We start from the raw sequence: 22,256 nt of genomic DNA, 5'->3' as shown, positions 1-22,256 counted from the left end.
CCCACCTGAGGAGGGTTCACCCATCTCTTCATGTGTACAGAAGTAATGCATGAGCTGCACTGAGTGTTGCAGACTTTCTTCTGGGTAATTCTCCTGAATAGCCCGCACCCAACACGGGATGTTTGCCATCTGCGCCCGCGAAGGCCCTGTTGCCATAATAACCGTTTTTGCCTCTACATTTTCCCCAGTGTGTAGCGTCGCCTTGAAAAACTTCACCCTGCTCTCATCCTCAGTTAAGACTGGGACGATTCTGTCCACTGTGGCTCTGATTAAGACACTGTCCAGGTCATATTTGCGTACCTGGGTGAAAGTCCTTGGCAATGTAATCCATAATTTAGATATTTTATCATTCAGCATTTATAGTTAGTTTAGTAAGATCACACATTGCATGTAGAATTCCAAATTAGATAGGCCTATTTGATAATGGTAGCTGAGCATCATGCAACACAGTATTTCCTAATACCAGAAGAGCTGTTAAACTCAAACGTTTAACAATTAGTCTATTGTTAGTCAGGCATTCCGTTGGATTCCACATGCTGCGTGACATTCAGACCTGCTCCTGGAAGAAGTCTATACTGAGCTGTGATCCTGGAAGACTGAAATACAGATTTTTCTGCAGGCCGTTTGTTGCGCTAAGAAGCTTTTTGTCCTTCTTTCCCAAGCGATTGTCATTAAAAAATGCATTCTCGTCCTGAATATAAATTTGCTCAGGTAGACTGTGCAGCTCCTCCTCCCGATTTTGCTCCACCACAAAGTCCTGCAAGGCCTTCTGGGATTGCACACAGATGCAGGAACTATCAGTCCTTTGATAGGCAACATCACTGTAATCTTTATTTATTGGTTTGTGTTATTATTTGTACAAAAATCTGACCAATTTAACTTCTTTAAACCTAGTATAAACTCCAAAAATGTCCAAACCTTTTTGAAAAATGAAAATTCTGTCATTAATTACTCACCCTCATGTCACTCCAAACTCATAAGATTTTCGTTCATCTTTGAACGCAAATGAAGATCTTTTTGATGAAATCTGAGAGCTTTCTGTCCCTCCATAGACAGCCTTTGCAATTGCAACTTTGACACTATGGAAAACTAATCCATATGAATATTCTGGAAAGCTCAAATGTGCTGCATAACCAATGAGGTTCATTCTCGCACGTTTGAGCTTCCGCAAGAGGTTTGTTCTTGCACGTCATTCAGGTTCGGTTGAGCTTCTGTTTATGTTCACTGATCAATGTTTATATGTGAGTAAAAGCCTAAACAATGTTGCCAAGTCCTCGATTTTCCCGCGGAATTGGGCCACTGTTGCCTTGGGTTGTTTTTCATGTCTACGGGTTGAAGCGACCCTAAATAACATGATATTTAGCCTCTGGAATGTGAATTTTACCAGGGGAATCCCGTCGAAATCCCGGATTTTACGCTATTTTTACTGGGGGAACCCCGTGAAACACGATTGTGCTAGTTTTGAGTAGCAATTTGGCAGGTTTTGTTGTGAAAACCTGGCAACCCTGAGCCTAAATTACATCTGTTCATCATAAAAAGCGGAAAATTTGGACTAAACCATTCAATTCATATGGATTAGTTTTCAAAGATTACTTTATGAACTTTTTGAAGTGTCAAATTTGCATTTGCAATGGCTGTCTATGGAGGGACAGAAATCTCTCAGATTTCATCAAATATATCTTCATTTGCGTTCCAACGATGAACCAAAGTCTTGCAGGTTTGGAATAACATGAGGATGAGTGATTAATGACAGAATTTTAATTTTAACCCATTAATGTTAACATGACACTTAGGGAGAAATATATTTTACCTTTTTAGTATTTTATGTCAGCTGTTTTTAATTAAAAAAACAAACATTTCTTAATTTTTATGTATTTTTATCATTTAATTATTTAGCTTTTTTTCAACTCAAGAACCCTTTGCAGTTCCTTCATGAACCCTCAGCTGAACCCTGAGAAATCCTGCTTGTACTTTTTCAAACAATACTTTTTTTTAAAAGCACATATTATCAAAATGGAGGTGCAAATGTCAACACACATGCTCTCCAGTGCTGAATTACCTTATTAAATGGATCGGTGTGCACCAGCATGTGTGATCGGAGGTGAGGGATGTTCAGGGCGGTAAACTGACTTTCCCACAGTGATGTCCATTTTCCATAGGAATCCACCACTTTGAAGTGCAGCGGAGGACATGGCAGTTGTTTGGGCTCATCCTCTGTGTCAGACACTGTTCCTGTTGGAATGAAGATCTAAAGCTGTCTGATGATAGAATAGATGGAGGGAAAAATAAACCAAAACCAAATTCATCACAAACTGCTTGAACTTACTGGTGAGTTGTCTCTTTTTGTTTTTGTAGCGTACACTTTTAGCTTTAGTTTTGCTCAGCTGAATTCCCTGAAGGATGTCAGCACTAGATTGGCAGAGAGGTTGGTCAGGGTTTGAGAGCAGAGTAGCCAAGGTTAGAGCATGAGGACCCCCTCCAATTATTAAAACATCCAACATAACTAAAAAAGAGACAAGAACTAATAAAAGCAAGCAGGATCAAATAGCAAGAGAGAATACGTTTTTGCATGTCACCACTAGTTGAACCATCTAACTGTTACTAGTAGACAGAAAGTAGAATAATCTTGTACTTGCTAATGAGGTCTGTTTTCTGAAGATGAAGAGCAGTTGGTTGACAAGGAGTCGCGTTGGACAAACAGTTTTCAGTTTAGAAATAGTGTGGCATGTGGTACGCTGTCCACTCCAGATACTTTGGCTCCTGATTGGCTGAGTGTAGGTCTCAGAATAGATCTGTCCTAGAGCAGAGGGGCTTAATTTTAACGCACACTCCTTACTGTTATCTAAACAAGCAAGAACTCTTAATATTTTATTTTATTAAATTGTCCAAAATATAAGGTATAAATGCCATATATCCAATCTTAATTATCGTTATATATGAATTTTGTTGGTAGTTGATGAACTTTCAATTTAAGTTTACACTCTTAAAATACACTGGGTAAATATAGGACAGAACACGTTGAGTTACACTACCACTAGTTTGCATGATAATTCCTTTATTTTTGATCATATTTTACAGTATAGCATATTTTATATAATTTTTAATACATATTGCATACATTTAAGCTCATTTAACAAATATCTGAAGTAAAAATAAAACATTTTGAAGTAATTCAAGTGTAATCGACCAGTCTCTGTTGTCCTGTTTCCACCTCAACAGCTTTGGATCTTGTGCTGGAGATGGCTCGTGTTTGGCGGGGGAACTTCTAACTTCAGATCGCCTGAAAAGGTTGCAAAAAGCCAGTGATAAATAACTCAACCCCTGGGTTGTTATGTCTGACCCAAGATCTGGGTAGCACAAAAACTACCAAAACACTGAAAAAATAAGCCAAAAAAAAAAAAGACCCAAAAGGCTCAAACCAGAAAAAAATAACCAAATATTTTTTTAGTGTGTAGATTATTATCACTAAGGGGTTCTTTTAAGAACTGTTCCCTGAAAGGTTCTTTGGGGAACCCTAAAAAGGTTCTTTTATAGACCATATTGCATTTAACCAAAGACTATAGAATAACCTGAGAATAGAGTGCCCCAGGGATGACGCGTTTTTGTAGGCAAAACCCGGAAGCGAGTTAGCATTTTAGGACTTCCGGTTCCAACGCCATAAAGTCTATGGGTTTTTTGAATGGGTTTTTGCTAAATCGCCTGAAATAAGGTCTGTGGTAAACAAAGCCTCTAAATACTTTCACGTTTTGATCTATGACATAAAACACACCAGTTATAACCTACTTGTGATTTTTTAAACTTTTACTGCGTCTCCAAATCGGCGGTTGCTAACAAATTGCTAAAAGGGACTACTTCCTTTGGCGGGGACTTTAGACGTCATCATTAAAAACGAGACATTTGGACAGCATTTCTCATGAAAAAGTGGATAAGTATTCATACACAGCGCAGATCATAATCAGTGAGCATGTTTTTAAATAGAGTTGTTTTCTAAATAAAGTTTGAGGACGCTTGGTGGTGACGACGTTGATCCGCGACCATGGTGTGCTGTAGTCCGTTTATAGCCTACTGTTAGCCTTTTATATCTGACGACTTTATTTAGGCTTCAAAATCTATAAATGTTGTGTTAACTTGTAAAGATTATCTTGATAGACAAAACGTGTAAGTGTCATAACCCTTTGTTAAACACAGAGCTTATTTTCTGCGATTTTCCAAAAGTCTATGGGAAAAATGAATAGGGTTTCAGTCGAGGGAACCCGCGCGCCGCTAACTTCCGGGTTGGCCTACAAAAACGCGTCATCCCTGGGGCACTCTATAACACAAGACGTGTCACTCGTATTGTTTTGAATGGGAGAAAGTGTAACGCGCAATATGGCGGAATAAGTCGCGCCTTCTAAACAAGAGCCAATCGCCGACTGGTAAAGTCATCGCGTCACTTCAGCGGCCGTTAGAATCACCGGTTTCTATAGAAACAGTCAGACGCGCGCCTCCGAGACGCGCATTTAGGTCTGCGCATGCGCATTAGCTTGAGCCAGCCTGGAAAAATACATTTTTTTTGTCATGATTAGAGCGTTTAGAAACTAAATTTATGAGCCGGTTGTTGTTAGATTTCATTGGTGATTTCAAATATGAAATTTAATCGTAAGGTTGGCGAACAGTTTTGGAGAATTTGATGTTTCCCCATTCAAAGAGATTGCATGATGCCCAGGATGCCCGAGAGGCGTTTAAAAGATGGCCGCCGAGTGAAATGACTTGTCTTAAAGGGACTTTAATTTAACACAGATGAAAACGAGGCTTTGCGGGACGGACTTACAGTCTTTACAATGGCACGCACAGTATAAAGGTTCTGGATCACATAATGTTTACAACTCACAACTTTCAAAAGTGTTTTATAGAGTTTTGTCTACCAAAAGATTTTTCAAAAAGATGGTTTGTCACCTGAACAATCACGAAACAACTGCACAATTCATTGAACACACTGTAATTCTGTCCCTCACAGGCTTGTTTTCATGTCAAAAAATAAATATTGCTATGTGAAAACTGCCTTTTGGAACCTTAAGAGTGTAGTTTATAACTGTATGGTGAACTTTGTACAGTCTGCTGGATTGTCAATGTAAACACATTATTACAAAAACTCTGAAGGACACTTAAAACAATATCATTGCTTCAAAACTGTGCTAAATAGTATGGAGGTTTCATGCTGAGCCTATAAGAGTTGAATGTTATACTGGTAGATGTGAATTTGACTTGATGTTGCTAGATGGCAGCATGCAAGAAAAACTTTTAGGACATTAACTGTATTAAATTGTAATTAAGGTAAATTATAGTGATAGATAAGGTTATATTTTATTTCATGTTGAAATTATGCAGACTGGCAGAAAATCAAAATTAGTACCTGCCCCTTAATCTTGACACTCAATCTTATCTCAATCAACCTCAAAAATGTGGCTTCCAATGTGTTGCTTCCATGTTACCTTATCTGCGTAAGTTTATCTGCTTAAGGTTTAGATATTTATGAACATTTTACTGTGTGTGGTGATGGTGGTGGTGGAACAGGTTAAAATTGTCTGGTGACTTGTAAGCCAGAAACCACAGTATCAAAATGTCATATGTACGAACCTTGCTTACAGACCCCTTTTTCACCCCGTGTTGTTCCAAATTCAAATACTTTCTTTTTTTTTTGTGGAACACAAAAGGATTTTATGCAGAATCTTCATGCAGCCAAAGTCCCTTTAAGGTGTTATTCTATAGTCTTTGATGCAGCTCTTTGTCATACAAGGACAGTTCATGGTGAACATGGCTGGCAAAGTCTAAAAAGGACAAAAAGCACCATAAAAGTAGCCTGTATGCCACACAAATGCTTTTGTAAGGAACAGACAGTGATAAGTCCTTTTTTACTGATGTTATTTTCAGTGAGAGGTGCATATTGTCACTTGTATGAACTGTACCTTGCATGGAAAAGAGCTGAGTTAAAATTCTTCAGATTTTATTTTTTAATTTTATTATTTTTTCCAAACATATTCTTGATTCTTTTCTGTCAGAGACATTCCTTAGTCCTCCTATCTGATGGTTTTTGGGTTTCATGCTAAAGCCGCGCACACACTTAACGATTGTAAGGCCGATTATGAATGTAAATTGATACTTATGACTGATCGCGCTCAAACGCGTCCAGTCAGAGCCAGTTGCGTTCAGTCTGCGATTGCAGTCGGTGTTCAAATTCCATGTGTAAGTATTTAAATCTGCTTCAGTCGCAGGAAACAATCGCTTGTATGTTGAGCACAGTCTTAGAATGCTTTAGCTAGTCGTTAAATGTGTGCCCGACTTAAACATTATCCCCCGGTTTCAGGTGTTTTAACAGAAAGCAACTTGTACTGACATATCTTAAAAGGTTAATTCACCCAAAAATGAAAAAATGTCATTAATTACTCGCCCTCATGCCGTTCCACACCTGTAAGACCTTTGTTAATCTTCGGAACGAATGAGAGAGGAAATATCATTGCTGGCTATGGAGGCCTCACTGAGCCATCGGATTTCAACTTAAATATCTTAATTTGTGTTCCGAAGATTAACGAAGGTCTTACGGGTGTGGAACGGCATGAGGGTGAGTAATTAATGACATTATTTTCATTTTACAAAAAATGTAAATTCCCTTTAAAATATGTCAGTGTCATTGTTTTGTCTCAAGGTACACCAGTAATGTTTTTTCTAGTGAATGTATATAAAAGCTACTTAAATGTCCTAATTGAACTAAGGCCTAATCCTAAGCTCTGTCTGTGAAACAGGGCCTATAACATCTAGAGTTTATCTGTGGTATTTTCTGTGATAAAAATTCTAAATTATCCATTATTTATTTTGTTAGGGTGCTGTTGTGGATGTACATCTGCAGATAAAAGTCCACTAGAGGGAGACATGGACATGTCCAATATATTTTTATGTGTTTTTGGCAGTTTTGGGTAAGTTACTCTTAAAAAAGTAATTAATTACTACTACAAGTAATTACTAATTACATCTTCAACAGTGTAATTAGATTACTGTACTAATTACTCTCTCTCTAAAAAGAATTGTGTTACTTATTACTAATTACTTTCTAAATCCCATTTCAACCTCGACCAGTTGAACAATTCAAGGATAGACATGCATGAAATACTGTCAAATAAATAATATAAAACTGCATAAATTATGTTGATGCATAACATTATGTAGATGTTATATGTTGATGTTAAATCCACTATTGTGTTTTATATATAATATTGTACAGAAAAATAAGAATAATTCCTTACTTTACAAGGGAAAAGTAATTAAATTAGAGTAATTAATACTTAGTAATGAGTTACATGCACCCAGCACTGGTTTTGGGGGTTGTTAAGTGTCATCTTTCTATTTCTCCATTCTGGTTAAAATTATTTGTGCTAACCACGTCTTCCTACCTCTTTCTCTTTTAGTTCAGCTTTTTAAAGCCATTTCTTTTTTCACCATCCACTAATATACAGTCAAAATGAATGTGCTGAAGTTTTTACACCTATACAGTCAAACCAAAATGTATTCAGACACCTTGAACATGTCATTCATTAATACAGTTTATTCACTACAGTTTAAAAAAATGGTAATAAAATATGACAAGATCTCATCAGAGTTAAACTGTGTCAGAATAAAATAATCTTAATTATGTCAGATAACACTTAAGCAAAACATGGTCAGGTCAAAGTGTCTGAATAATTTTTGGTTCCAAATTTTTATCAGTTTTACTGGTAATCACTGTATGAAGAGTTTTTGGGTATAATAAGTCACAGTTTACTTTATTTTGCTATCCTTACTTACAAAAATGAACTTTAGTGTCCTGCACCCACTAGTAAAAATATATCAAAAATGTCTGAATAATTTCTGGTTTGACTGTATATCTGGGAGTGGATCAGTAACATCTGTTTTGCAAGTTGATCTTGTTCTCTTACTTTTTCGTCGCAGCTCATGTTACAGAATCTCTGACACCCTATTCTCATTTGTTTTCTTATGTCTGCGACACCTGTCCTATCATCTGATGAACTAAAACCTCTGCCATGCTTCTCATCTGTCACAGAGCATCCACTTGTTCTGGGCTATGAACTCTTGGTCATGAACTGCCTACCAGATCAAATGACCCTAGTAGAAGCTGCCTTCAACAGTGGTAGCCTTGTTTCTTCATTGCCTATAAGTTAACCTGTTTTTATTTTGTTTTGTTTAAAATGCCCTAGTTGATTGGTTCTCAATTTGGCCATAGGACCCACATTTTCCATGATCATTAAGCCTCAACCTTTTTTTTTTTTTTTTTAAAGAATTTGACCTAATTCATATTAGCTCATAAAAAATATAATAAAATTGCTTTAAAAAAAAAACAAGCAAACACATTTCAAAAAAATGGTTAACACATACAAGTACCATCCCACTTTACTTAACATGCACATAAGGCTATTAAATAATTAAATGTGTTAATACAATGCCACCACATTAATTTAAAAATATAAAAAATAAAGTGGCATTTTGGGTTATGGAAACAACAGTTACCATGGTAAAAAACACAATACAAGCATGAACTGTTAATAAAACATATGGAAACTGCTCCTGATGAATTGAATAAACATAGGCCTACATGCATGCAAATCCTTCCCAGCTAACACACAACATACCAGTTGCGTAATTTATTGGTACTTTTTGGTAATTTCATGATTTACTAATTTACGATGTTGCATGCTCATAATTTCTTTTGTGCTTTATTTATAATGAAGTGATATACAACGTGCACTGCCTCATTTGCACGTGCAATTGCCTATATGCGCGGTTACTTCCTCGTTTTCGATAAGCAGCTTGGGCATTTCCGATGTCATTCTGTACTCGCTGTACATCGACACAAAACCATCAATGGTTGACTTTTTAATGTTGTATTTATATTTTACTGCAGTTATCACACTTGCCTAATTTGCCAATAGGGAACATTTGAATACGTGGTGTCTGTAATTAGACATGCACACAGAAAATTTTTCCAGCACTTCAAATGTTATTTTTAAAGTGATGACCAAAAACATTATTTGTTCATCCTTCTGAAATTTTCCCCATTTGTAAAACCGAACATTTCAAGATGTAGGAAATTCAATATTTGGTAGAAAACACTTTTAAAAAAAGACATTAATTATCACTATAACCAGCAGATGGTGGCAGAGGAGATTTTTTTGCTCATATTAGCCATTTCCTGTAATAGTTTTTCACTCAGTTTCGCTTTTGAATAAATATTAAACATTATAAAATCACTAGGTTTAAAAATACATTTTGTCAAGGTGAAGTATGAAGTACTCACAAAATCGCCTGAAAAACCTTTCTTGCGAATGAATTACACAGAATGCGAGCATTGCGTTCTCCCTCTGTAATCACAGAAGCTGTCATTCAGTGCAGCATAAGCTCAGTGATCTTGGTACACTTATGAAAACTCACATTTTATTCATTGAATCTAACTAAAGTGCACAATAAATCTTTAATTTACAGTGTGTTGACACTTTTTTTCACACGAAAATGTGAAAACTGATGGTCAAACTGAATTTTGCTGAGGAGGAACACTAAGACATGTCTCTTTTTTATGTCATTTTACGTTTGAATAACTAAATTAATGCTAGGCCTGTCTATTTAAGTGACTATATTCTGATTATAAATACAATATTGATGCTGTTAAAGCTACCTTAGGACATTGAAGATACCTACACACCAACAAGTGACACCGGATGTTTTCTGGCTTATATTATTGCATAACTTCTAAAGAAAGCTTAGTGCATATTGTCCATTGAATAGTGTGCGCTATATGAGCACAATATAACAGCCGACAGGTCAGCAAAGTTTGTTATTCTGAAGCATTACAATTAGAAATATAGCTGCAAGCAGCAATTACGGGGCCAAGCAAAAAAGGCACAGCAAGCCAGCCAAGATGGCTGGGAGCATCAGACCAGCTACAACAGTAAGCAATTAAAGACCTATTAGGATCATTTTAGGCAAAAGAGCTGAAAAATGATATATACAGTCAATAATAAAGATTTAATGGTTTATCACTTTTGATCAATAGGTGGTGCTGTGACCAAATTAATGTGGTATGGTCAGAGTGAGGTAGCAATGACACTCGCTAAGGATATGACTCCCGTGAAAATAAGTCAACCAGATCAAAAGTTATAAACATATGAAAAAAACACTAGGTGGCGCTGGTTTGAAACTTCTCAGGCTCCTTCGGGACCTTGTGCTGATGACTCATACCGAGTTTCGTAACAGTACGCTAATGCGTTCATAAAATACAGCATTTTTGCACAAAATTCAAAATGGCCGACAACCAAAATGGCTGATATGGGAAAATTGGATATCATTCGACTCGGCATGATGCCCCTAATCTAACAAGACCAAATTTATGATTTTTGGACAAACATATTTGAAGCTATAAGCAAAAATAATGGCTATTTTGGCTTTTTTGAATCTCCAGACCAGTAGGTGGTGTTGCGACGAAACTCAGCATGTAGGCTCTGGTCTTGCTTGGGATGATTTGTACGAAGTTTGGTCTAAATATGATAAATCATTGCAGAGATACAGCCATGAGTACAAACTGGGTGCTCTGTGTTAAATTAATTTGCGTGTTTTTTGAGAAGGGTTGAGTTTATCAAAAAGCTTTTGATAGCTTTTTGCCAGAATGGTCTGAAGATGATCTGGTTCAATTGTCATAATAATCAGACCAACAGCCTAGGACGAGTTCGAAAAAGTAGGTTTTTCGCAAAATTCAAAATGGTGGACAAACCATAAGTCGAAACCTAGCATGTTTGGTATCGTTAGACTCAGCAGGGATTCAGGAGTCTAAGGTCATGACTCTTTTGAAAATAAGTTGACCACACCCATATTGATAAGCATTTGAATATTTTATTTTACCACTAGGTGGCGCTGGTCCGAAACATCTCAGGCTTGTTCAGGGCATCGTGCTGATGACCCATACCGAGTTTTGTGGTGATATGCTAATGCATTCATAAAATACAGCATTTTAGCACAAAATTCAAAATGGCCGACGGCTAAAATGGCTGATATGGTAATAATGGATATCACTCGACTCGGCATGATGCCCTGAATCTGACGTGACCACATTTATGATTTATGGACAAACCATTCAGAAGTTATTAGCATAAATAGCCATTTTTCGTATCTCTGGACCAGTAGGTGGCACTGCACCAAAACGCTGCAGGTTGCCTCAAGTCATGCTTATGATGAAATGTACCCAGTTTGGTCTGAAAACGATAAAGCATTGTGGAGACATAGCCTCAAGTCTGATTTTGCGAACTTTTGAAGTTTTCAAGAACGGTTTGTTATATCAACAAGCTTTTGATAACTTTTTGTTGGCATGGTCTCAAGATGATCTGGTTCAATGTTGATGATAATCAGAGTAACAGTCTAGGAGGAGTTCGAAAAAGTAGGTTTTTCGCAAAATTCAACATGGCGGACAAACCATAAGTCAAAACCTAGCAAGTTTGGTATTGTTGGACTCAGCAGGGATTCTGGAGTCTAAGGATATGACTTATTTGAAAATAAATTGACCACACTTAAAGTGATAAGCATTTGAATATTTGATTTTACCACTAGGTGGCGCTGGTCCGAAACTTTTCAGGCTCGTTCAGGGCACCGTACTGATGACCCATACCGAGTTTTGTGACGATATGCTAATGCGTTCGTAAAATACAGCATTTTAGCACAAAATTCAAAATGGCCGACAGCCAAAATGGCTGATATGGTAATAATGGTATTCATTCGACTCGGCATGATGCCCCGAATCTGACAAGACCACATTTATGATTTATGGACAAACCATTCAGAAGTTATTAGCATAAATAGCCATTTTTCATATCTCCAGACCAGTAGGTGGCACTGCGTTGAAACACTGCATGTTGCCTCAAGTCATGCTTGTGATGACTTGTATGAAGTTTGGTCAGAATACCATAAATCGTTTTGGAGATATAGCCTCAAGACTGATTTTGCGAGCTCTTCATCAAATTCATTTGTGCCCTATTCGAGAAAGGTTCGATCTATCAAAAAGCTTTTGAGGAGTTTTTGCAGTCATGGTCTGAAGATGGTCTAGTTCAATTTTGGTGATAATCGGAGTAATGGTCTAGGAAGCAGCAATTACGGGGCCAAGCAAAAAAGGGACAACAAGCCAGCCAACATGGCTGGGAGCATTAGGCCAACTGCAACAGTGAGCAATTAAAGACCTATTACGATCATTTAAGGCAAAAGAGTTGGAAAATGATATATACAGTCAGTAATAAAGATTTACTGATTTATCACTTTCGACCAATAGGTGGCGCTGTGACCAAATGAATCTGGTTTGGTCAGAGTGAGGTGACAATGACACTCACTAAGGATATGACTCCCGAAAAAATAAGTCAACCAGATCAAAAGTTATAAGCATATGAAAAAAATACAGTAGGTGGCGCTGATTTGGACTCTTTCAGGTCCTTGTGCTGATGACCCATACAGAGTTTCGCAACAATACACTAATGCATTCACAAAATACAGCATTTTAAAACAAAATTTAAAATGTCCAATGGCCAAAATGGCCGACATGGGAAAATTGGATATCATTCGACTCGGCATGTTGCCCCGAATTGAAAAAGACCAACTTTATCATTTTTGACAAACCTATCTGAAGCTATAAGCAAAAATAATGGCTATATTGGCTTTTTTGTATCTCCAGACCAGTAGGTGGCGTTATGGCAAAACTCAGCATGTAGGCTCTGGTCTTGCTTGGGATGATATGTATGAGGTTTCGTCTGAATATGATAAAGCATTGCAGAGATACAGCCATGAGTCCAAATTGGGTGCTATGCGTTAAATTAATTTGCGTGTTATTTGAGAATGGTTTGATTTACTGAAAAGCTTTTGATAACTTTTTGCCAGAATGGACTGAAGATGATCTGATCTGATTTTCATGACAATCAAATTAAGCATCTAGGACAAGTTCGAAAAAGCAGGTTTTTCGCAAAATTCAACATGGCGGACAGACCATAAGTCGAAACCTAGCATGTTTGGTATCGTTGGACTCAGCAGGGATTCAGGAGTCTAAGGTCATGACTATTTTGAAAATAAGTCGACCACACTCATAGTGATAAGCATTTGAATATTTGATTTTACCACTAGGTGGCGCTGGTGCGAAACTTCTCAGGCTCGTTCAGGGCATCGTACTGATGACCCATATCGAGTTTTGTGATGATATGCTAATGTGTTCGTAAAATACAGCATTTTTGCACAAAATTCAAAATGGCCGACGACCAAAATGGCTGATATGGTAATAATGGTTATCATTCGACTCGGCATGATTCCCCTAATCTAACAAGACCAAAGTTATGATTTTTGGACAAACCTATCTGAAGCTGCAAGCAAAAATAACCATTTTTTTGCATATCCAAACCAGTAGGTGGCGCTGCGCCAAAACTCAGCATGTAGGCTCTGGTCTTGCTTGGGATGATATGTATGAACTTTGGTCTGAATATGATAAAGCATTGCAGAGATACAGCCATGAGCCCAAATTGGGTGTTCTACGTTAAATTAATTTGCGTGTTATTTGAGAATGGTTTGATTTACCGAAAAGCCTTTGATAACTTTTTGCCAGAATGGTCTGAAGATGATCTGGTTTGATTTTCATGACAATCAAATGAAGCGTCTAGGACGAGTTCGAAAAAGTAGGTTTTTCGCAAAATTCAACATGGCGGACAAACCATATTTCGAAACCTAACATGTTTGGTATCGTTGGACTCAGCAGGGATTCTGGAGTCTAAGGATATGACTTATTTGAAAATAAATTGACCACACTTAAAGTGATAAGCATTTGAATATTTGATTTTACCACTAGGTGGCGCTGGTCCGAAACTTTTCAGGCTCGTTCAGGGCACCGTACTGATGACCCATACCGAGTTTTGTGACGATATGCTAATGCGTTCGTAAAATACAGCATTTTAGCACAAAATTCTAAATGGCCGACAGCCAAAATGGCTGATATGGTAATAATGGTATTCATTCGACTCGGCATGATGCCCCGAATCTGACAAGACCACATTTATGATTTATGGACAAACCATTCAGAAGTTATTAGCATAAATAGCCATTTTTCATATCTCCAGACCAGTAGGTGGCACTGCGTTGAAACACTGCATGTTGCCTCAAGTCATGCTTGTGATGACTTGTATGAAGTTTGGTCAGAATACCATAAATCGTTTTGGAGATATAGCCTCAAGACTGATTTTGCGAGCTCTTCATCAAATTCATTTGTGCCCTATTCGAGAAAGGTTCGATCTATCAAAAAGCTTTTGAGGAGTTTTTGCAGTCATGGTCTGAAGATGGTCTAGTTCAATTTTGGTGATAATCGGAGTAATGGTCTAGGAAGCAGCAATTACGGGGCCAAGCAAAAAAGGGACAACAAGCCAGCCAACATGGCTGGGAGCATTAGGCCAACTGCAACAGTGAGCAATTAAAGACCTATTACGATCATTTAAGGCAAAAGAGTTGGAAAATGATATATACAGTCAGTAATAAAGATTTACTGATTTATCACTTTCGACCAATAGGTGGCGCTGTGACCAAATGAATCTGGTTTGGTCAGAGTGAGGTGACAATGACACTCACTAAGGATATGACTCCCGAAAAAATAAGTCAACCAGATCAAAAGTTATAAGCATATGAAAAAAATACAGTAGGTGGCGCTGATTTGGACTCTTTCAGGTCCTTGTGCTGATGACCCATACAGAGTTTCGCAACAATACACTAATGCATTCACAAAATACAGCATTTTAAAACAAAATTTAAAATGTCCAATGGCCAAAATGGCCGACATGGGAAAATTGGATATCATTCGACTCGGCATGTTGCCCCGAATTGAAAAAGACCAACTTTATCATTTTTTGACAAACCTATCTGAAGCTATAAGCAAAAATAATGGCTATATTGGCTTTTTTGTATCTCCAGACCAGTAGGTGGCGTTATGGCAAAACTCAGCATGTAGGCTCTGGTCTTGCTTGGGATGATATGTATGAGGTTTCGTCTGAATATGATAAAGCATTGCAGAGATACAGCCATGAGTCCAAATTGGGTGCTATGCGTTAAATTAATTTGCGTGTTATTTGAGAATGGTTTGATTTACTGAAAAGCTTTTGATAACTTTTTGCCAGAATGGACTGAAGATGATCTGATCTGATTTTCATGACAATCAAATTAAGCATCTAGGACAAGTTCGAAAAAGCAGGTTTTTCGCAAAATTCAACATGGCGGACAGACCATAAGTCGAAACCTAGCATGTTTGGTATCGTTGGACTCAGCAGGGATTCAGGAGTCTAAGGTCATGACTATTTTGAAAATAAGTCGACCACACTCATAGTGATAAGCATTTGAATATTTGATTTTACCACTAGGTGGCGCTGGTGCGAAACTTCTCAGGCTCGTTCAGGGCATCGTACTGATGACCCATATCGAGTTTTGTGATGATATGCTAATGTGTTCGTAAAATACAGCATTTTTGCACAAAATTCAAAATGGCCGACGACCAAAATGGCTGATATGGTAATAATGGTTATCATTCGACTCGGCATGATTCCCCTAATCTAACAAGACCAAAGTTATGATTTTTGGACAAACCTATCTGAAGCTGCAAGCAAAAATAACCATTTTTTTGCATATCCAAACCAGTAGGTGGCGCTGCGCCAAAACTCAGCATGTAGGCTCTGGTCTTGCTTGGGATGATATGTATGAACTTTGGTCTGAATATGATAAAGCATTGCAGAGATACAGCCATGAGCCCAAATTGGGTGTTCTACGTTAAATTAATTTGCGTGTTATTTGAGAATGGTTTGATTTACCGAAAAGCCTTTGATAACTTTTTGCCAGAATGGTCTGAAGATGATCTGGTTTGATTTTCATGACAATCAAATGAAGCGTCTAGGACGAGTTCGAAAAAGTAGGTTTTTCGCAAAATTCAACATGGCGGACAAACCATATTTCGAAACCTAACATGTTTGGTATCGTTGGACTCAGCAGGGATTCAGGAGTCTAAGGACATGACTCTTTTGAAAACAAGTCGACCACAGTCAAAGTGATAAGCATTTGAATATTTGATTTTACCACTAGGTGGCGCTGGTGCGAAACTTCTCAGGCTGGTTCAGGGCATCATGCTGATGACCCATACCGAGTTTTGTGACGATACGCTGATGCGTTCATAAAATACAGCATTTTAGCACAAAATTCAAAATGGCCGACGGCCAAAATGGCTGATATGGTAATAATGGTTATCATTCGACTCGGCATGATACCCTGAATCTGACGTGACCACATTTATGATTTCTGGACAAACCATTCAGAAGTTATTAGCCAAAATAGCCATTTTTCGTATCTCCGGACCAGTAGGTGGCACTGCACTGAAACACTGCATGTTGGCTTAAGTCATGCTTGTGATGACATGTATGAAGTTTGGTCAAAATACGATAAATCATTTTGGAGATATAGCCTTAAGTGTGATTTTGCGAGCTTTCGGTCGAATTCATTTGTGCCCTATTCGAGAACGGATGGATCTATCGAAAAGCTTTTGATAACTTTTTGCAGTCATGGTCTGAAGATGATCTGGTCCAATTTTTGTGAATCGGAGTAACGCCCTAGGAGGAGTTCGAAAAAGTAGATTTTTCGGAAAATTCAAAATGGCGGGAAAATTTTCATGACGGAAAATGACGACATATAGTGCAATAGATTCGCCTTGACCCAAGGAATCAGAGGAAAAAAGAATTTTGTTTCTAGCCCATACGGTTCAAAAGTTATTAGCATAAACAGAAGTGCAACTTTGGACAGCTGGTGGCGCTAGAGGGATTGAGTTAGAGACTCCAAATTGGCTATGGACACAGTTCAGACTGTCCTCTAACTGTGTGCCAAATTTCACAACTTTTTACCATACGGTTCTATGGGCTGCCATAGACTCCAAGAGCGGAAGAATAATAATAATAAGAAAACTAACAATAACAATAGGTGCCTAAGCACCTTCGGTGCTTGGCCCCTAACAATAGGTGCCTAAGCACCTTCGGTGCTTGGCCCCTAAAAACTAACAATAACAATAGGTGCCTAAGCACCTTCGGTGCTTGGCCCCTAAAAACTAACAATAACAATAGGTGCCTAAGCACCTTCGGTGCTTGGCCCCTAATAATGACACTGTCATCATCACATCTGCAGGGCTCTCAAGTGTCACGCATTGAGCGTGACAATCACTCATTTCGGTCTTTTGTCACGCACTCCCGCCACACATTGCATTTCTCACGCAGAAAAACTATTTATCATATATTTAATATGCCGCAGCGCCCAAAATGTATCTGGCCGCGCCGCTCTCTCTATGGAACCGGGAAGGAATCAAGCGCGTCTCGAACCTGCCACTTATCAGCCAATCAAAAAAAAGAAAGAGGCTACACAATAGCCAATCAGAAAATAGCACTATTGTATCTGGGTAAGATTTAAAGCAACAACCAATGAAAAAAAGCATATCCTGGAATTGTTCACCATCATCCTCGTTCACCCACAGAGGGAACCACTGGAGCTCTGAGCATCACTTTGAGCACAGAGTAAGTCATGATCTCCTGTTTTAATGTTACAACAAATTCACAACTTGTTTGACACAAACAATGACAACTTGACTGCTGTTAGATAATCAGATAATCAGCTGAATTATATACTCACCTAGTTTACTTATTTATTTATTGGTCAGCTTATGATTATATATTTTTATTCATTTGTTATTTTTATCTATAATGAAGTGGTGTGTTTAGTGCATTCTGGATTGGTTAACAAATCAAAGTGACCATTAGTTCCACAAATACAGACACAGGCTCCCACAAATAAATTAATTCAACAAAGGTAACCTCTTTTGCTACATATTTATAATGGTTTAAATGTGTACTCTACATGTTCGACCACTTACGAACTCTCATTTAGCCTACTATATGTTGTGTACATGACTAATGTGCCCAACCATCAGCAATAAATACATTACTTTTAGAGCACAAAATTGTTTACAAGATAACAAATTTCTTCATTGATCTAGTCACTTAATTTTGTTATTAGAATGCACTAGATTCATGCATTTAAATTTAAAATGTACAAAATTTTCCTCTGGGGGGGCATGCCCCCGGACCCTCCTAGAAGAACCGATGTTCACCCACTACAGTCTCACAAAATCCTGTGGGAAACACTGTGGATGCATTAATCATTGCATCTGTCTTTCAAAGATGTCAGGTAAAAGGCAACTAATAAGCATCATCTCATTCACCCTGAGGCCAGGTTACAGGATGCTGGCCCAGAGAAGTTTTTTTTTTTTTTTTTTTTATGGGGGGGGGGAATGTCACTCTTGCCTGTCTCCAAAACTTGAGAGCCCTGCATCTGACCGCAATGCGTTTTTTTCAGGCACTCTAAACTGCCTAATCTGACATAAGTGTCAACAGCTTTCACACACATCTTTCAAAATACAATTCTCACATCAGAAAAAAAATTAGAATTACATTTGTTGTTGTTTCCTTGCCTACACACTCCACGACCCACTCAAAAGGTTAGGTGTTCAAATCAAGATGGGGTCCAATTTCTGTATGGCAGTTGTGGCCTAATGGTTAGAGAGTCTCAAGGTGATGATACAACTTTTTGAGCAATGTTGCCGAGCAACGTTGCTTGGGCACTTTCCCACTGAGAATGAGCAACAAATATATATCTGGATACGTTAGATCGGTCGTGGGAAATTTTTTGAGATCCTCCAATCAGAATGTTAGCAGCCGATCACGTGATTGGTTCGGAGATTTCAGAAAAAAATTCAAACAAGATGGCGGCCTCTCAGCGGCAGTGGAGCGGAGAAAAGGGGTGTGAACTTATATCTTTTTACTCTAGTAAGTTGTCATGCGTCAACCCAAAACAGGGAATTTACCTCATATGATGCTTAAAATAGCAACAACTGTCCAATGTAATGCGTATAAACTGTAATTAAGCCATCGAATGTTTTCAGTTAAATACTAAAAAGACAGGGTCTATTTAACGTCTGTGGTAGCGTAGGCTGTAGGGCATATGATACATGAATGTAGCTTTTGACGCGATCGACGCGGGTTCGAATCAGCCTTTTGCCGAACTCGCTCTTCTCCCTTTTCCTATCAATAATCAGATCGGAAAAGCATTTATTTTTAATTAAAATGAAGGAAATATTTGAAAAGTTGAAATAAAGTGCCTAACAAGTGTTTATAATAAAGTATTTATTGGGTTGGCAATAGATTTGCTCCTCTCTGATTAGTTGCTGCCAACTGTCCGTTGCCTTAATTAGTTGCCCTGTGTCTCATCAGGTTGCCCGTTGACGGCAACATTGTCCAGCAACATTGCTCAAAAAGTTGCCCCGTGTATCATCACCTTCAGTAACGGCAGGAAATGTATGTGAGGGGAGTAAATGAACAGCACTCTCATTAACCACGACTGAGCAAGACACCTAACCCCCAGCAAAAACAGCTGTCCATTGCTCAGTTAACTCTGTGTGTGTGTGTGCACTTGGATGGGTGAAACGCAGAACACCTTAATACCTTTTCTGTTCCACTACATTATATTGTCCCAACCCTCACTGATGGGATTTTTTTCTCGTATCAAAAAATAACCCACCGCAGCATCGCATACAAGCTTCCTGCTCGCTCTTAAAACACGATGAGTAATACTGAGAGGAAAGGACAGAGCTTCACATTTCCACAGAACAGTGAACCCTGAGAGAATATAGAAGGTTTGTTGTTGATTTACCACTTCATTTATTTTATACATATTCTCTCTTGTTTTTGTTCACACTTGGAGATAATATCAGATAAATACGCAGAGCTGTGATTCTGGGGGTTACTGGCCTGGGGTTACTTTTTGTTTAAAAAGTTTACTATTTTGAGGACACGGCACTTGTATAAATGCCATGATGACTAAAATACTTTGGTATGTGGCCCACTTTTACTTACTATAAGTAATGTTGCGCCTACATGTCAACTAACTCTCGTTAGAGTATTAGTAGACTGTCTGCTTAAGATCTACTAACACTTTATTTTGATGGCCCCCTAACAGACATTATATTTACAATAAGTAACTTTGCAACTACATGTCAACTGCTAGTCATTAGTAGACACTTTATTTTGATGCTCCCCCAACTGACATTCGACTGACTATAAGAAACTTTGCAACAATAGTTATTTTTCTAATCCAAACCTTAACACCTAACCCCAACCAGTCCACTACAGGCTACTAATGAGAGTTAGTTGACACTGCAAAGTTACTTAAATATACTTTATTTTATATTTTATATGTACACTTAAATTTTGTATTTTTATATAACTTTTTGTCTGTTTTACCTCTCTATATAGGAGTTTTGCAGTGGGCAGTTTGACAGGATGCACGTGGGTTTGTGGAGGGACAAGCAGGAAATGGTTGCAGAAATCGGGTGGGTGTGCGCATCTTTTGATACTCTTATTCAGAGAAGCTTAAAAAATGCTCTTGTTTCAAAATTGTCAATAGATAAGCATACAAATTAGAAAGTTAGCTTATATCCTATAGAAGCATTGCCTATAAGTTACTCAGTACAAACACACAAAGTCAACACAGTTTTGTTATATTCTTTAAATGCCATGATGACTTGTTTGCACCTGAAAATATGTAAAATATTTGTTTTGTGTAGATGCGGTCTGTTGTATGGGCTACGTGATCATTTCTGAGAGGAACCTCTATTTCGATGTGTCAAAATGGATGAGTATGTTTGTGCGAGTGTCAACCTCAAAAATGTGGCTGTAGTCTCTTCTGATGTGTTATATCTACTTTCACTTTATTTGCGTAAGTGTTTCTAAAGGTTTTGAGGGTGTTTATGAACATACCTTCTGATTTGAGTCAGAGGACCATGTAGGCCCTTTGGTATAGCATTTGTTGGTGTGTGGTAGTGGTGGAATTGAGTAAAACTTTCTGGTGACTTGTTGGTAGGTAACCACAGAATTAAAATGTCATGTCGGAACCTTGCTATCAAAGCTCTGACTGTAAAAATGAAATATTTACTTTAAAGGAATAGTTCACTCTTAAATTACAGTTCTGATATTAGTTATTCACCCCATGTTGTTCCTAACAAATAATCTCTTTTTTTTCTGTGGAACATAAACAGAGAATTTCATGTAAACAGAGAATTTCATGTAAACAGAGAATCTTCATGCAGCTCTTTGTCATATAAGGAAAGTTCATGATGACCATGGCTGGCAAGGTCTAAAAAAGGACAAAAAACACCATAAACCACCATAAAACTATAGTCCATATAGAGCTCCGGAGGTTGACATCACGCAATATAAACTCTGCCATTTTGGCAGGCCATCAGGAGAGCGCTAGAACGGCTGAAGCATTGGTGTCGATAGTGGTCAAACAATAACTTAAAACCAGACATGTTTAGACCTTACAAACCTTACTATTTCAACATGCTGGACAGCTGCTGTGCGCCAGGATGCCAGAACAGGCAGGGGAAAGCAAAGGGAAAATCATTTTATCGTATTGCTAATGATCCCGATTGACGACTGAAATGGTTCACTGCAGTAAAACGTGCTAACCAACACAACAAAACAACAGATGGTTGTATTTGTATTTATTTATTTTATTGTCTTTTATCTCAGTATTCCTATAAGTGTTGTATAAGGGATTTGATGTTTAATAGTAACCCTAAAATTATATGAAAGAGTTTAAAATGTTAAATAACTTGGCTGATAGGCTATATACAAATTTTCAGTATAATGTAACTTTACACATTATTCCACCAGTTGAACATAATAAAAATTTTTCACACACATTTCCATAAAAATGTCAAAAAATAATTATTGATTATTTCAAGGGGCAATGTCTGGGAAAATTTGGGATTAAACGGGTTAAGATATTAATGAAATTTATGATATCTACTGTATTCACAGATAACATTAGCTATGGTGTATACCTACAAACAAGGACAGGTGGCGATTACATTACCTAACAACAGTTGACTTACACTTCCAATGACGACCAAGCAGGTTTTAGCCGACAGACTCCAAATTTGAATATTAATCACAAAATTAGATTGTGTCCATTTGTACCCCTCCAGGTTTTTGTAGGCTTTTAAAGAGTCTCCAGAGTAGGACGAGGGAAAGTTGATGAGGTAGGATACACTTACAGTACAGTCCAAAATGTTTTTAAAAGAAGTTTCGTCTGCTCAC

General features: G+C 37.8%; 1 protein-coding gene and 1 long non-coding RNA gene across 4 annotated transcripts in view; one reads left to right on the top strand and one right to left on the bottom strand.

The window, feature by feature from the left end:
- Positions 1-2,773, bottom strand: part of zgc:113276 (uncharacterized protein LOC553748 homolog) — a 9,581-nt gene extending 6,808 nt beyond the window's left edge. The window contains exons 1-5 of one of the 2 annotated variants that reach the window (XM_048172133.1): positions 2,633-2,773; positions 2,327-2,503; positions 2,060-2,232; positions 554-769; positions 6-300 (exon numbers count right to left, since the gene is read on the bottom strand). In XM_048172133.1, coding sequence (XP_048028090.1) covers positions 6-300; positions 554-769; positions 2,060-2,232; positions 2,327-2,501 — 859 coding nt within the window. In that variant the 5' untranslated portion in view covers positions 2,502-2,503; positions 2,633-2,773. The remainder of the gene's footprint in view (positions 1-5; positions 301-553; positions 770-2,059; positions 2,233-2,326; positions 2,504-2,632) is intronic. The other variant, XM_048172134.1, reaches the window with a different exon arrangement.
- The window catches only part of LOC125256282, a 24,654-nt gene extending 2,398 nt beyond the window's left edge, over positions 1-22,256 (top strand). The window contains exons 2-6 of one of the 2 annotated variants that reach the window (XR_007182087.1): positions 2,160-2,328; positions 3,220-3,288; positions 6,857-6,950; positions 20,409-20,485; positions 20,720-22,256. This is a non-coding gene — a long non-coding RNA (uncharacterized LOC125256282). Of the gene's footprint in view, positions 1-2,159; positions 2,329-3,219; positions 3,289-6,856; positions 6,951-8,071; positions 8,598-20,408; positions 20,486-20,719 lie in introns of those variants that run through there. The other variant, XR_007182086.1, reaches the window with a different exon arrangement.

The sequence above is a fragment of the Megalobrama amblycephala genome, linkage group LG21, assembly GCF_018812025.1.
Source record: "Megalobrama amblycephala isolate DHTTF-2021 linkage group LG21, ASM1881202v1, whole genome shotgun sequence".
Classification (NCBI taxonomy): Eukaryota; Metazoa; Chordata; class Actinopteri; order Cypriniformes; family Xenocyprididae; genus Megalobrama; species Megalobrama amblycephala.
The sequence above is the reverse complement of the archived record's forward strand: the minus strand, read 5'-3'. Positions and strand labels throughout refer to the sequence as shown.